General features: G+C 38.6%; 1 protein-coding gene across 5 annotated transcripts in view; it reads left to right on the forward strand.

Annotated features, from left to right (window-relative positions):
* Positions 1 to 17,592, forward strand: part of LOC124615429 (solute carrier family 12 member 8) — a 216,096-nt gene that overhangs the window by 38,866 nt on the left and 159,638 nt on the right. For 2 of the 5 annotated variants that reach the window (XM_047143316.1, XM_047143333.1), the window contains exons 2-3: positions 11,581 to 11,827; positions 16,375 to 16,555. In XM_047143316.1, coding sequence (XP_046999272.1) covers positions 11,621 to 11,827; positions 16,375 to 16,555 — 388 coding nt within the window. In that variant the 5' untranslated portion in view covers positions 11,581 to 11,620. Of the gene's footprint in view, positions 1 to 11,559; positions 11,828 to 16,080; positions 16,207 to 16,374; positions 16,556 to 17,592 lie in introns of those variants that run through there. The other 3 variants (XM_047143324.1, XM_047143341.1, XM_047143351.1) reach the window with 2 other exon arrangements.

Raw genomic sequence — 17,592 nt, forward strand, 5'->3', positions numbered from 1 at the left:
GAAAATTTAATAGTCATGGGTGACTGGAACTCGACAGTAGGAAAAGGAAGAGCAGGAAAGTAATAGGTGAATATGGAATGGGAGTAAGGAATGAAAGAGGAAGCCGCCTGGTAGAATTTTGCACAGAGCATAACTTAATCATAGCTAACGCTTGGTTCAAGAATCATAAAAGAAGGTTGTATACATGGAAGAATCCTGGAGATACTGGAAGGTCTCAGATAAATTATATAATGGTAAGACAGAGATTCAGGAACCAGGTTTTAAATTGTAAGACATTTCAAGGGGCAGATGTGGACTCTGACCACAATATGTTGGTTATGAACTGTAGATTAAAGCTGAAGAAACTGCAAAAAGGTGGGAATTTAAGGAGATGGTACCTGGATAAACTGCCTGAACCAGAGGTTGTAGAGAGCTTCATGGAGAGCATTAGGGATCAATTGACAAGAATGGGGGAAAGAAATACAGTAGAAGAAGAATGGGTAGCGTTGAGAGACTAAATAGTGAAGGTAGCAGAGGATCAAAGTGAAAAGACAAGGGCTAAGAGAAATCATTGGCTAACAGAAGAGATATTGAATTTAACTGATGAAAGGAGGAAATATAAAAATGCAGTAAATGAAGCAGGCAAAAAGGAATACAAATGTCTCAAAAGTGAGATCGACAGGAAGTGCAAAATGGCTAAGCGGGGATGGATAGAGGAAAAATGTAAGAATGTAGAGGTGCATATCACTAGGGGGTAAGATAGATACTGCCTACAGGAAAATTAAAGAGATCTTTGGATAAAAGAGAACCACTTGCATGAATATCAAGAGTTCAGAGGGAAACCCAGTTCTAAGCAAAGAAGGGAAAGCAGAAAGGTGGAAGGAGTATACAGAGGGTCTAAACAAGGGTGATGTTCTTGAGGACAATATTATAGAAATAGAAGAGAATGTAGATGAAGATGAAATAGGAGATATGATAATTTGTGAAGAGTTTGACAGAGCACTGAAAGACTTTAGTCAAAACAAGGCCCCTGGAGTAGACAACATTCCATTAGAACTATTGACAGCCTTGGGGGAGCCAGGCTTATTCAAACTCTACCATCTAGTGAGCAAGATGTATGACACAGGCGAAATACCCTCAAACTTCAAGAAGAATATAATAATTCCAAACCCAAAGAAAGCAAGTGAACGGAGTGGACAGTGTCGTGAAAGGAGGATATGAGATGAACATCAACAAAAGCAAAACGAGGATAATGGAATGTAGTCGAATTAAATCAGGTGATGCTGCAGAGTTAGATTAGGATATGAGACACTTAAAGTAGTAAATGAGTTTCGCTATTAGGGGAGCAAAATAACTGATGATGGTCAAAGTAGAGAGGATATAAAATGCAGACTGGCAATGGCAAGGAAAGCGTTTCTGAAGAAGAGAAATTTGTTAACATCGAGTATTGATTTAAGTGTCAGGAAGTCGTTTCTGAAAGTATTTGTATGGAGTGTAGCCATGTATGGAAGTGAAACGTGGACGATAAATAGTTTAGACAAGAAGAGAAAAGAAGCTTTTGAAATGTGGTGCTCCAGGAGAATGCTGAAGATTAAATGGGTAGATCACATAACTAATGAGGAGGTATAGAATAGAATCGGAGAGAGGAGAAATTTGTGGCACAACTTGACTAGAAGAAGGGATCGGTTGGTAGGACATATTCTGAGCCCTCAAGGGATCACCAATTTAGTATTGGAGGGCAGTGTGGAGGGTAAAAATCATAGGAGGAGACCAAGAGATGAATACATTAAGCAGATTCAGAAGGATGTATGTTGCAGTAGGTACTGGGAGATGAAGAAGCTTGCACAGGATAAAGTAGCATGGAGAGCTGCATCAAACCAGTCTCTGGACTGAAGACCACAACAACAAGAACCACAACATATAGAGTGATTGTGTGGTCAGTTTGAGTGCATGTGTGTGTGCAACAATTTTAGAGATTTTTATTCACATTCGTTTGTTTTAATGAGTGTAAGGCTGCTAATAATGTCACCGTTGAGCATCCACAAGCTCCAGACATGCACACACCTCTTATGTTTGCTTCTGTTTCTTTCAAAGTAATACTAGAAATTGGCAACAGAAGGCAGCACCGGTCAGTGGACAGGTAGTGAGATGTCTGTACATGGTTCTCGTATAAATTGAGTCCATTTTTCGAGTGATAGGTAGATTACATGTAAAGAAGTTATGGCCCGAGATATTCTTGGGTGTGGTCTTAAGAATAAAACATTGTGGCCCAAGTTATTCACCATCTTGGTTACCAAAGTGTTAAGGAATGGTATTTGCCTAGAACTCTTGGGCTGTCACACAACATGAGTACAGGGCCTGACTTGATTCAAAATCAAATGATTCAACACGTGATCCTCTCGGGGGCTAAAATCCTTTTCGTGAATAAGTGCATGGTGAGACTGATACCCCAAGCCACTGCAATTCACCCTCTCTCTTTATGATTGCATCAGTGACATTGTGTAAGACATCTGTAACATGTTCATCCACTCTGCTGGAAATAATGCTCCCTTTTCTACAGGCCCTCCTCCAATACCAGCCAATGCCATTGTGGACCAAAGACATTGAAACACCTGTTCTGAACAGTTGAGAGGCCTTATAATTTCTCAAATTACACCCTTCACAGACCACCCTTCCCTCTTTTGATCAGCTTTGTGCTAAGGCTCGCTGTCTGATTAAATGCAGTAAGAAGGAATGTTTGGAGCTCTACATTTCCTCTTTGGGAACTTATGCTCCTTCATCCCAGTTATGAACTGAATTCCTTAGTCTTCTGGACTGCCAAAGATCAACGACTGTTTTGGGGTCTCCTCCTTCATGGTGGCATTTCTACTGAAATGTTGGTTCTCACTGAATACCTTGCGATCCTCTTTGCGACAGTTTTGGCCACCTCTTGCCTGCAGCTTTTGAAAACATGAAAGACAAATTGAAGATTTATCCCTATCCTTTATCCCCCATTATGTGATATATAATGGCCCTTTCAGTGATTGGAAAGTGCTTTAGGCTCTTGACTTGTCACATGATAGGGCCTCAGGCCATAATGCCATTCTTAATCAGATGATCCAACAGCTGAATGTTACTCAAAGTGTCCATCTATTCATGGTGTTGAAATGTATTTTCCTTCCATAATGGTGAGATAATATCTTCATCTTAATCCTTAAACCTGGCAAAATCATAATGTCATCAACACCTATTAACCAGTTAGTCTCACCAATGTGCTCTGCAAACTGCTTGGAAGGATACTAGCCTGAGGATTATGGTATGCTCTTGAATCGCAGGGCGTTTTGACTGTCCTGTCAGTGTGGTTTCCAGGAGGCACAATCCACAATTTGGTTGGAAACAGCAATCCAACAGCATTTTTGTGAAGACCAGCACCTAATGACCATGTTTTTTGATCTACGTAAGGCATAAAACGCCACTTGGTGGTACCATATTTTATTCGTTCTCCAGGACTGGGGCTTTTGAGACTGCCAAACAATTTTTTGTGTCAGTTTTTATCCAATCACTTGTTAAGCTGCAGAGTTGCTACACCCCTCAGCTCCCCACAGATCCAAGAAAATGACATCCTGTAGGGCTCTGTGCTGAGTGTTCCACTTTTCCTTATCATCATAAATGAGCTAGTGACTTTTGTTGGACCAACAGTCTCTGGTGCACTGTTTGTCAATGACTGTTGCATTTGGTAGAACCCCCAATTTGTAGCCTGGGCTGAATGCCAGCACCAGGCCATCATCTGAAAGACCTATACTTGGATCGTTTCCCTGGCTTCTAATTCTCTCCCACAAAAATGTGAGTCATGCGTTACTGTCATACTTCACTCTATCCTAACCCAGAACTCTAACTTGAGTACCCAGCACTTGGGCATTGTTGCACAATCTCAATTTTTGGGACTTAATGATAAAAAGCTGACACAGCTGCCCATATATGTCAACTTAGGACTAGCTGCAAGTGGAAGTTGAATACACTCTGCTTCCTTTCCTAACCTCTTGAAGGGGTGGATTCTTCTTCTTCTCCTCTCTGTCTGTATTAGACATTTGCCTGTTTCACCCCTTTGTGTTGAAATTATTGATTTTTACACATTTTCCTCAGCCTTCCTAAAGATCTTCTACCTACTGGGTAATGATTCATCATTAATTTTAGTATTCTATCATTTTTGTTCTTGTGACATTGCCCTTCTAGTTGTTCATCTATACCAAAATCTGCTCTTTTAAGCTTTTCACTCCCAGTACTTCTCTGATGTCAGCATTCTTCCTCCTATCAGGTTATGTGTACCCAGCTACTCTTCTTAAGAATCACATGTCCAGCACTTGATTTCTTTGTTCCTTTTGTTGTTACATTTCTTGACTCACTACTGTATGCTATGTTTGATACTGATAGTTTTGTGGACCTTAAGTACATTTTACTACCAAAGTTTAGTTCTGAGACACTTTTCTGTGAGGAAAGTGCCCCCCCCCTCCCTCCCCCAAATTGTAAAGCATTGAAATATGTCATAAAGTCCTTCACCTGTCTCCTCTTGAGTGTACTCACAGAATGACTGGACATGATTTCTGCCGGGCTATACCCAGATTACTGGTACAGGTAATCCAATTCCAAGAACCTGCATCTTTTTTGCAACAGCTTCCTCTCATTTCTCTGAGAATGCCAATGTATGGAAGTATTTTGTACTGATGGCTTTAAAGATGCAGGAAAGATGGGATATGCGTTTATGCCTGCTGAAGCACAGGAATGCCACACTTCACCACAGGCCTGCAATGCCTTGATGGAGAAAATGGTGACTACTGTCACAGTCCTTGATTCATCAAGAAGAAAACTCACTCTTTCCTGCTATGCTGTGTGACACTGAGTAGTCTGGAAGTATACACCCATGCTACTCTAACAGCCCCCCCCCCCTTTCCCCTTCCTCTCTCTCTCTCTCTCTCTCTCTCTCTCTCTCTCTCTCTCTCTCCATTGTGTCTGCTATCAGTTGCTTTCTTTATGATCCCAGCTGTACTGCATTTACACCATCTAGGAGACTGGTGCTGTGTACATTTACTCTGTCCATTTGTCACAGAAAGACACTACTGTTTTATGCTAGCTTTGTATTCATCATACCAGTCTGACTCACGGTGTTTTCCTGTGCAGTGAGACACTTCCCAAAGTGACTGTGGCACTTCACTGATGGTGTCTCACATTCTTATAGCATTCCATCCTTACTGCTCCTTGATGAACATGAGCTTTAAAGTGTCTTATCCAAAATATTGACAATGCCAAAAATATAGTCACAAAAGCTTCACACTTTTTCTGGGGGGGGGGGGGGGGGGGCGGGGGGGCTGAGCAGTTGTGAGAAGGGTGTTTCTCACAGCAAGCAAGCACATGGGAGCCTGCCTCATTTGCTGGTCAGATTGTTGCCTTGTGCCGTGCTTTTATCATCTGACATGTCTCTTTTTGATATTTGCTTCGCTCTTAGTTCCAAAAGTCTTTTTACTTACATTTGTCTCCATCAAAAGGAGTTGTTTGCTTTATATGGTACTCACATTTATTGACAGTCACATGTTTGCAGGGAGAGGGTCAGAGTAGCAGCCACTTGCTGTGGAGGATGAGTCCGAGGTCCACTCCCCCCCCCCCCCCCCCCCCCCCAAAAACCCCTCCCATGACTTCTGCATCTGCGACACACATACATGTTTGCCTGAATTTGTGCATCTTTTTGTATTATTTGAAATCACTGTTAACTCCTAACATTGCCTTTGTTGTCAATATATTGTCCTTATTTCTCCTTTCATCTTTTTAAAAATTGTTATTTGCCATATCATGGTCTCACTCATATTTAAGGTTGACGGTGGGTTGAGGGTTGTAACATTGTGTGTATTTAGGTGAGCTAATCAGCTGCTCAGAACTGCTGAACACTAGTGTACCCATGGCTCGGGACAGACCACCGCAGCTGTTCTAGGAAAGCCAGGTACTTCAGCAAAAGACCTGATGTGAGTTAATCCCACTATGGGAAATTTTGGCACCAGATGGTCTCTTAGGAAGACAGACAATGCTCTAAGAAATGCCAGAGTGCTAGAAAATCTTAAAGGTGGCTAAGTTACAGCTCTCTAAACTTTGACAATGAATCACAGTTACATATTAACGCAAATCTGAATACATCGGCGATCTCAGTTAAATGAGATGCATCCAGTGACACAACAATACTTCAGTATCTTTAAAACTACAGAAGTTAATATTTCACAGTGAATAAACATTTACTCAGTGCACCTCCAAATTAACAATTTTTAACTGATTCCTGCGATTTCAGCAAACGGTATCTCAGGTGATAGCATTCCACTATAGCTATGCCCTCAAAGCTATTATATGTATCTATTTTACTTTTTAATTGATGATGTCTTTTATATCTTTTACATTATACAAATGTTTGTCAGAACATCGTATTCTCCACATTTACACAGCTAATGAATACAGCAGGAATACCTCACATACTGTCACAGTTGTATATTTACTTAATGAATAGTTTACGAATTTGCAAGTAACTTTATTTAAGTGTTGAATGTAAGTGCTATTAAAAAACTTTTGTTATATAAAAGTGTGTCAGTCATATTTGTTAGTGAATGACACAATTGAAAAGAGAACCAAAAGATGCTTCTGTCAGAAAGGCATAAACAACTGTTTAAACTAAATTTATCAAAGATTTATTGTCACTTGACATGAGTACACTTCCACAAGAATAATAGCTTATTTATTTATGAACAAACCTTTATTTGTAATTCTTGTGAATGATTTGAGTGTGACTGTATATTTATAACATTTCTGTATTTAAATATTGTTGTAATATATTAGTTTAGTCTGGAAAGTGGTCATGATGAGTCATATCATGTTTGTAGAATATAAGAATGATGAATTTTTGGTGGGGATGGCCTTCAGCCAGTGGAAAAGCAGACAGTAGTGAAACACTAGGGGAGTCAACTGGAGACTGGGACTTAAGAGTGAAAAGCGATTGTGGACACTTTTACACGAATTCTGGAAGGAGGCAGACCTGCCCATGGTAATGACTAGTATTCAATTGTGGAGATGTTTGATTCTGGGCAGTGAACGGCTGCTACCATACTTTATCTTCAGAAGGAATTTTATGTCTTGAGAGGTCTGAAAGTGCTCCAGATAGGACTCCAACTATTTCTCCTTGATTTACAGAACTGAGTATGAGTTACTATTCTTTGTATTGTGTGTATTAATTTGTGAATCATCATGTTGAACTCTGAAATATTTTGTGCTGGTGAATAATTTGTGTATTGTGTTCACAAAATGGACTTCGTTTTCTCATATCTTTGATGGCTATTTAGTCTGGGGAATTTGCTACCACTCTCGTAATGCTCTCAACGTGACATTTCTGCATTTCATAATGGGGTATTTGTCTGTTTTTTAACTAAATATTGTAGGACCACCACTCATTTATTTGAGATGTCCTTTCTTGAATAAACAAAATATTCAACATAATTCTCTGTCGTTTCCATCGGTTCCAGACATTAGACTAGAACTATTATTATTAGATTATTCATTTAACTTATATTTTGTATTTATGCGTATTTTATTAATTGCAATTCTTGCCAGTGGATAGACAATTTGACTGCAGGATCACAGCGATTGGTTATTATTTGCAGCAAATTAGCTGCGGGGCATGAAAGCAAGACATATGCAGCTCGACCCTGTGACTACATCGAGCTATTCTTTTTAAACAGAGCGAAGCATAGCCCACATATGTAAGGTATGAGCAATATTAGGCAAGTCACAACTGGTTTGCTCATATGGGATGCTGTTTGGGCACTGTCACAGGATAGAGAAAAGGGCGGGGTGCCTCTCAACACAAATATGTCCTGAGGGATCTCAATTTGCCTCAGGCATACACACCTACCCAATTTTTGGCCCCTTTATACATTTCATAGTGTTGGTTTTATTTCTTAACACTGTCATTGTTCTGTATGTGTCTTTCTTGCTATTTTCCATATGGCATGGTACACACTTGTATGAATGGAGTTTCATCTTACAGCAGAGAACAAAGGTTCATCTTAACAGCAGAGAACAAAGGTTCGCATTAACACGGCGGTGATAATACTAAATATGGAGTGGGTAAACATTAAATTTGGTGCCCAGCAAGTTTTGGCACTTGACCCACTTACTCATTCATACCAGGCACAGCCAGAAGAATGAGGAACAAGTTTACACAGAATCACAACAAACAGCTGAACCCAGTCACGCAACACATAAGAATGACTTGCAGGTCTCAGAAGTAGAGGTCAGTGGGCACACACTGAATGGGCCATCCAGTTGGATAACAAACTAGTTACTCTATGATGTTGATGAGTCAACCAAAAAGCTCAGTTCTGCCAGTGTTGCATTTAAAAGTCTTCCCACTGTGTTGACTTGCAGATAGGATTTCAAGCATACATTGTATACTTTCACTCAAAACTGTCCTGTAACAAAACATTCCGAGAAAATCTGGCCAAGGTCAAAAAATTATTTATTCTACAGAAATTTGTAGTAAGAATATTGTGAAATATTGATAACCAAACCTCTTCAGGTGCCTACGGATTCTTGCTGTTGCATGCCAATAAATTGACTCCCACGTGATGAATTTACTATGCACTGTGTAACTATGTAATCCTTTTGGCCAACGGATTTTGGCCATCATCATTTCAAGTCCATTTATGTAACCATAAAACATATGAGCTGACCATCTATAGTGAGAAGCAGGTTATTGCCAAATATGCCAATAATGTTGCCAGAACCTTTACTGCCCAGTCATTGACCAGTATTTGTGTCATCATCTAACATCATCTGCACTTTGAAAAACTCAAACCACATCCTTCATCAACACTTTGGCTGCCTCTCATTTTGCCTTATGGTTAGGGATATCCTACCCAAAATCCTGCCACCATCACCCAAAATATTGTTCCATTGTCCACAAAATCTTTGAAGTAGGCCCTATCCTAGTTCATCCTTAGGCTAACATTGTAACCCAGGTGCAAGATCAGTCTTGTAGATCCAGTCAGTCACAAGCATTGCCTGTTCTATAGAACATAGGGCCATGTATGAAAACAGCTATGTTACATATCGGCTGTGCTGCAAACGTTGCAGAATTGTGTATTGGGATGTCTGCCAATTGCCCAACAGCAAACTGTGGCGACCCATAAACTTAACCACCAAGTTTTACTACAACACACGCCAAGTCATGGCGGCATTACGACTCTTCCTTCCAGTCATGATGGCATTACAACTCTTCCTTCCAGTACCAGCTCATCTGAACTACATGAATGAGATCAAACAATGGAAAATCCAGGATGGACTGTAACAATATAGTGAAAAGGATAGTTGTCACTCACCATATAGTGGAGATGATGAGTCACATATAGACACAACAAAAAGTCCGTCAGAAAGTGAGCTTTTGGCCAACAAGGCCTTCGTCAGAAATAGTCAACACAGCCAGAGACTGTGGTCATGTGTGTATGAGTTGCATTTGCGTTCGCATGTGTGTGTGTTCCTTTTTTTTTGTCTGTTTCTTTTTGTTGTACCTATCTACGACTCAGCATCTCCACTATATGGTGAGTAGCTACATGGGTGAGACCTATTCCACCATCATATCCTATGTCTTGCAGTTCCCCTCTCCATCTGTTAGTCGCCTTCCCGTGCATTCACTTTTACTTTTCTGTCATTTTTCACACCACTCATCCCATATCCAGACACTGCACCTACTTTTCTGCCTCCCCCCCCCCACCAACCTTTTCTACCCATACCATCCACTTTCTCAGTCTGTCTCCTCTCTCTGCTTAGTGAATATCTAAATCCAAAAAGAATAAGTACGTTACTATATGCCTTTATCAATCATCAACCTATGAGCAATTTTGCTCTTCACATTTTTGTTTATATTAAATTCTTAAATATAATAATGGAAAAAATGGGAACTGTCTAAATTAAAAATTTCTTTTATTATGTTGGTGGCAACTGGTTTTGGTTGTCACAACTATAATCTGACTGAATGGTGGCCAATATCATATATTGATCTGGTGCTTGGATCAACAGTATGCTCCCAAAAGATGGCCACCCAGCAGTGATGGCTGTCTTTTGGTAGTACATATTTGTTCATAGCACTGGCTCATAATTTGGTCTGTGGAAATCAATTTGGTCAGATAATGGTTACGATAACCAGGACCAGTCACCACCAGTAGAAAGAAAAGAAATTGTGACTGACCATTATTGTTTATTCTTACACAAGAAAAAAATTGCTAAAATTCCAATATGATGACAATATTTCTTAAATTTAATGGTTATATTGATAGTAGCTAGTTACAGTAAAAACACAAAAAAATACCTGGGTGTAGAGGGAAAAGAGCAGCAACAGACCCTGTGGGAGAGAACATGGAAATGAGGAAAGAGATTGGTTAGTGTAAGTTGAGACCAAATAAAAATGGGTACGTATTGGAGAGCCAGTCCCACTTTCAAAATTTAGAAGCACTTGTTTTGGGAAACGAGACTTAAACAACTCAAGCTGTGAGACAGGTTCTTGCAGTTATTCCTTCAGTGTCATAAAAACAATGTCTGCAACTGGGTATGTCCTCTTTAAGGACCTTCAACATATTTCCATTTGTAGTTGCAGTGTATGGCGGGTCGTGGCCCATCGAACACAAGCCGGTGTGAGGTGGAGGTTACACCATTAAGTTAAGTAACGGTTTAGACTTTGTACATATGTACTGTTTGTGTTTCCCTTTTTTCGTTTATAAATGTATAGCCATGATGTTCTTTTAATAATTGACAAAGGTCTTTTTAGGCACTTGTGGGTTTTATTGTTCTGAAGATGGTGTAGTTATCTACTCCGAAACCTAGGTAAACACTAGGTGATTTTTTCGCAGTCGAGGTGGGTTTCTAGTTTTTTAATATATGTCCTCTTTTGTCTTGAATAGAATCAATAATTTTTTCTTTCCTTTTTTAATATAATCCTTTTTCACGTTTTCTTTCTATTAGTGTATTTAAATGACAAATATTTCCATTGTATATGATGTATCATAAGTCTGAACTAATATGTATATCACATATCATGTTGTAGCAAAATTTTGGTAGATTGTAAATACTTTTTAATTAAAGGAGACCACTCACTGAAAAGCAGAAGCATTGAGTTGTTGAAATACAAAGAGAAAGAAAACTTGCTAGCTTTTAGAATAATCCCGTTATGAGCTAGAGTAAAACAAATGTGCACGCACAACCCCCCCCCCTCCCCCCCCCTCTGACACACACACACACACACACACACACACACACACACACACACACACACACACACACATATATCTATGATGCCCCTACATGGTGCTGTGTGTGTGTGTTTTCTGGGTGTATTTTACTCTCACTTGTGAAAGATATTAGTGAAAGCTAGCAAGTTTTCTTTCTTTTTGTGTGTGCTCATCAACAATTCAACATTCTGCTTTTTGGTGAGTGATCTCTTTTATTCCAGAAGTATTTACACATCATATATTACTCATTTATGCATATGAATTGTCTACAACTTTCAAATCTGCTTTTTTACAGTGGAAATATATCTCTTTCTAGGAAGATGACATAAACTCAGCCAGTAACAAGTCCTTGAAACATGGTGTCAACTGAAGTAAACACTGAACAGAATACTATAAATGTTGACTGGGAAAGATTTGGTTTGGGAGATAACACACAGAGAAATAATGCTACTGAAAGAAGCAGAGGTCAAGGGACTAGTCAAAGAACATATGATACAGAATATCAGTTTGGTCCAGGAGGTCATCAAGCATCTAATGCAAATGAGCTGTTTGCTGAAGAACAAGTAATTCATATTAATTTTTGAAAATATAATGTAACTGGATAGATAAAAAATCTACTAACCAAGTGGAAAACGTATTAAGTTTGCAAGCTTTCACAGCCAGTGGCTCCTTCTTCTGGCAGGAGGGTAGAAGGGGAAGGAAGAAGGATGAAGGGAAAGGACTGGTGAGGTTTAGGAAAAGGGGTAGAATTCAGAAAAGTCACCAAGAAGACTGGGTCAGGGGAGACTTACTGGATGGGATTGGAAGGAAAGACTGATTGTTGGGGGCTGCACTGGATGAGATTTGAAATATTTATCCAGTAAGTCTCCCCTGACCTGGGGCTCTGGGTGACATTTCCAGATTCCACCCCTTTTCCTAAATCTTGTCAGTCCTTTTCCTTCACTTCTTCTAAGAAGAACCACCAGCTGATTACCCACCTGCACAGGAAGTGCACAGTGGATTGAGCACAAACTGGAAGACATGGAGGATGCTGAATAGATTAAGGACAGGGGTGGTCTCAGTGAAGACAAATATGATTAGGTGGAGTCTTGGAACCATGGATGAAAAGTGTGACTGTGGCACTGTGCAGGATATGGAGCATCTGCTCGCCTGCCAAAACTGCCCTTACAGGTATAATCCTGATGATTTATAGCTGGTAGTTTCTGGACATGAAAAAGTAAAGCAAGTTCCTTCACCCCTCCTCCTTCCCCTTCGACCCTTCTCCTGGAAGAAGGAGTCACTGGTTATGGAAGCTTGCAAACTTTAATACCTTTTATATGTGTATTTTTTTGCTGTTGCTTGGTGAGTAGATGTCCTATCCATTCTACTACAATATATTTTCAAAAACTGATTATTTTCATATTAATGTTTGTTATTTTATTTATTTTGTGTTTAATCTTGATGTAGACTCCCTCATAAAGAAAACAAGTAGCTGTAAAAATAAAGTGAAAAAAATGTGTTATATTCTTTGAATTGATTTTGATAATATAATGTTTAATTTTGTAATAAACTTACTGAAACAGCATTGCACTTATGAGGCACAGTTATGTCTGAAAATCACTTGTAACAGTATTATGAAAAGGAAAGTTGCCATTCACCATATAGCAGATATGCTGAGTTGCAGATTGGCACAGCAGAAAGACTATCACAAATAAAGCGTTCGGCCAGTAAGGCCTTCGTCAAAAATAGACGAAACACACACACACACACACACATACATACACACAAAATGTGTGTGTGAGCTGTGTTTGTATGAGTGTGTGTCTGTGTGTCGTCTATTTTTGATGAAGCCCGAAAGCTTTATTTGTGACAGTTCCTTTTGTTGTCCTATATGGTGAGTGGCAACTTTCCTTTACATGATAATGTTTCATTCTATCCTGAATTTTCCATTGTTTGATCTTTTTAGTTGTGATATATTGGTCTTGCTTTCCTTCATACTGCATTGGAAGATGATGATAGGAAAATAAAGACTAATGTTACACTTCCCCTTTGATAAAATTGTGTTCAGTATCTATTAATAAAAAAGCAAAAACTGGTTTTGTGGTTGTAAACCGCTTTCCAAACATCAAGGATCTGATTCATTAAGATAACTTTGCTGTTATCAGTAGGCACTTTAAAAGTGCTTCTGATGGTGATTTTAGCTCACATATCTTCCACCTGTTTTTAAATTTTGTTGTTTTTATACTTTCCTTCACAGATTAATTATGTGGTAGCTCTTTCCTTCTCACTGTATGTAAATTCTGTGTTATTCTTCTTTCATGGTTGCTTTTAAAACTGTCTTCAGGTATGACCAATATGTTTTCATAATGTCTTTTACAGATTGACAGATGCATTTAAATACAGTTTATTTAGCCCCATAAAATGATTTCATCACCAAGAAGTAACTTATTTGACAGCATAGCATGCAATATATCAAGTGTTACATACTGGTAGGACTCTGAGAACGTAATATCTTGATGGCATTCCGTTTGTGGATATTACAGTGGCCTCTCATTCATTTGGAATAAAGTTATAAAGTTTTCCTCTTCATTCCAAAGTGTTTATTCATTGCAATTTACACTTTTGTCCAGCCTCACAGTCACAATGTGACAGGTGCAACTTACCATTAAAAGACTAGATGAATGTGCATAAAATACAGTTTCTATTTTCTTCTTAATAAATGATACTTAAATTTGGACCTTTCATGACATTATTTTAACCAATCAGAGCTCTAAATAGGGGCACTATTTTACATTTAAATGAATCTACATAATTTCTGGGACTATTGTTTTGTGAGAAATTAAATTGGTTACCTCATCTGAAACACACAATAACAAGTTGCATATAATCACCAAGCATGTGTAAAATATTACTTTGTTGATAGTCTGTGTAGACCAGCATAGGTCTCCTGTCACAAGATGATAGTTACTACACATCTGGGCAACAGGTGGTCAACAGACACGTATAGGACCAGCCCAGTTCTAATCGTAATTAACCAGGACCCAGGGAACCATTGTTTAATGAACATGGTGGTACCTCCTGATGGAGTTAAAACCCTGAAACAGTTGCAGCATTGCTACATTTATTGACTTGTGATGTATTTGAGTGATTGACCTTATAAATTTTGATATGTTCAGAAATAGGGCAGGTGTGACCATAGCATTCAGTATGGAGGCTACACAATATATCATGGAACTGTATCTTCAGAGATCCAAAGTTATTTTGAGCTTGAAGATTATGCAAGAAACTTGGGTGTCCCTTTCTTTTGTGTGTGTTTATGTGTATGTCAACTTGACTGTAACGCTGTGAGTAGGAAACACTGTGTCAGATCAGTCAGTGCGATGAGATCTAAGATACCTTTGATTATTCTTCTTCCAGTATGTTCGCTGTTTTGTTTTGTTCTTGTTGTCGGGCTATTCCTTATCCTGGCTGTATGTGCACTTATTCCCTTTGACTTTGTCTCCAGGAAGGGTGATGCTGCAAGAGAGTGTGTCACTTCTTCCACCTACTGAATGACGAAAATGTTGTCAATGATAATCTTCTATGGTACATCAATTGTGAAGACATATCAAATTATCAATAACTCATAAATTCGGATACCTTGATCAATATGTCTGGCCCATCTAACTCGACTTAAGATCTAAGATTTACAGTGATCTAAGATTTACAGTCTTCATTTGTCTTGATAATCTACATTCTAGTATGTCTATTCCCTCTGAGATGTTTGACACTCTCAAGGGGTGTCACAGAGGCATAAATGTCCACACCCAGCAAGTGCCACTGTGCTCACCATTCTGCGCCTTGCCCCTGCTGTGTTATGTCACTGCATATGCACCATTTGTACAGATCACTGATCACGGCGCACACCATGTATGTTTCATGCTACATAAAATGTTTATAAGAGATACAACCATCTTTCGCCAGCATGAGCGTCCTCAGGGGAACAAAGGTCATTATCATGAATAATCCATGTTACACTACAAAACACTCCAGACTATATGTTTAGAAGTGTGCTCATATTCTGCAAGGCCACTTGTAACTGTGCTATTACGCTGTAATACCACCATCACCATTTGTGGTTTATTGATTTACAAGGGCTTTGTAGGAAGATAAATTGGTGAGTGCAAACCAGGAATGCATATGTGCCTATGCAGACTCATTGATCTGAGATCTTGTGCAAATAATTGGCTCCCAGTTGGGAAATTTGAGATAGGGTTTTGAAACTCAGTGATCCACTTCTTGTTGCAATTCCAGACGTTTCAGATAGTTCAAGCAGCTAGTCAACATTTTTAGGAAAGAGCACACATAGCAATAACAAAAACACTGCCCTACATTGAGCAGCTCAGATTTCTAAGCCAGTTTGTGACTGTCCTTGACATTTTGTACCACCATCATCCTCTTCACTAGGGTCTACTCGCCTAATAAGATCAGCATGGCATGTTTGATATGTGTTACTGTTGTGTGCAAATAGTCTGAGATATTGAGCACATTGCTAAGATACAGGTGCATCTTTAAGAAGTGCATGTTGCAAGGGTTTGTCTTAACCAAACTAATTGACCGTATAACTTTTTATGGTATCAGCTCGTTCTTCTCTCCTCACTGTGGAAAGAACTAGCAGTTCTGAAAACTAGGAACGTGTTGTGTACTTCTGTATGGTTTTATTGGTGGTACAAAATATTTTCTCTCATGTCCAGCAATTCTGTCACATAATTTTATGGTTTTCTTAAGCGAGTTTGCCTTTTGACACAATTATTATTAACTTTCTGAGTTTCTGATTCCTGTATTGCCCTATACAGACATCTAAAGAAACCTCTGAGTGCCTGTACAATTTTCTCTCATGCTCAAAAGGTTGAGAAACTGCTGTAGTAATTGGTGAACAAAATAATAAAGAAGAAAAATTTTTCTGTTGCTTCATATAAATATGGTCAGTGTCTGTTCATGCATATGTTCTTCATACTATCAGTGATGTTAATGTACATAAATCATGTAAATCCAAAGTGAGAAAGATATATGAGCCATTTACATAGTATAGGGTATGTATGATAAATGTTAACTGGTGTATTGAATTACTCTTTCATTCCTTGTGTTTCAGGGTGATAAACCATGGTGGAAATCAAACTTTTTCATATCTGAGCCTGTGCTGTTTGGTCAGTGGGATGGAGTTTTCACTTCGTGCCTAATAAATATATTTGGTGTCATTGTATTTTTACGATCAGGATGGATTGTAGCACAAGCTGGCGTTCTGAATGCAGTCCTTATTGTCTTAGCTACTGGTATGTAATCTAATGAATGACCACCCATTCCAAAAATTGATATTTTCGTAATGTGCAAAGAAAATATATTAAAAGCAATAATGTAAAAGATTAGAAATGCAATACAGTCATTTCAGTCAAGTTGTTACTTGAAAATTTGTATTGAACATCATCACCAAAAATGAATTGTGCAAGTCTTTATTGGTGTTTGACGCAGTGTCTGACTACAGACTGTTAACAAATGTCTGAGCATATGGAATAGGTTCTCGGAAATATCAGTGGCTGGAAGACTTCTTAAGTAATAGAACCAAGTGCTTTGTTGTGTACATCACATCAGAGACGAGGCTACTGTCGGGAACACTCCAGGGAAGCGTGACAGGACTGCTATTGTTATATATATACATAAATGATCTGACAGATAGGATGAACTTCAGTCTGCAGTTTTTTGTTGATGACATTGTAGTGTATAGGACAGTTTTGTCATTGAGTGATTGTAGGATGATGCAGGGTGATGTACAAGGAGGCAACCGAGCAGTTGGATTTTATGTAATTCTTTGTACTTATGGTACATGAAGTACATGAATGCAAATATCATTCCCAGAGCAGTTTGACGTAACTCTCAAAAAATCTTGAGAAAATTGACTTCAAAGATTTTCAAGAAACTGTAATTCACTAAGATTAGGTGATTTTTGTGCCAGCCCGGATGTTTCACACAGTAGCTTTGGAGATTACAATCAGATAATCGACAGAGTGCTGGTTTGGATCTTATTTTTTTGTGCTTTTTTCAGTTCTAATACTTGTATCAATTAAATATATAATCATCATATACAGGGTGGACCATTTTAATCCATAATGGAGAATAACACAGGATAGAGATGAAATACAGCAAAATGTTTTAGATAAAAGTAGTAGGTGGCAAAGAGATTCACGTGTTATTACTAATGTCCGTGACATTGAATGTGATTTTCAGAGTGATTTGTAGGTTAAATTTTATTTTATTTATTTTTTTTTTTATTTTTTAAATGCGAACCCTAATATTTGATTTAAAATTTGAAAAG

This window comes from Schistocerca americana, chromosome 1 (genome assembly GCF_021461395.2).
Source record: "Schistocerca americana isolate TAMUIC-IGC-003095 chromosome 1, iqSchAmer2.1, whole genome shotgun sequence".
Taxonomy (NCBI): Eukaryota; Metazoa; Arthropoda; class Insecta; order Orthoptera; family Acrididae; genus Schistocerca; species Schistocerca americana.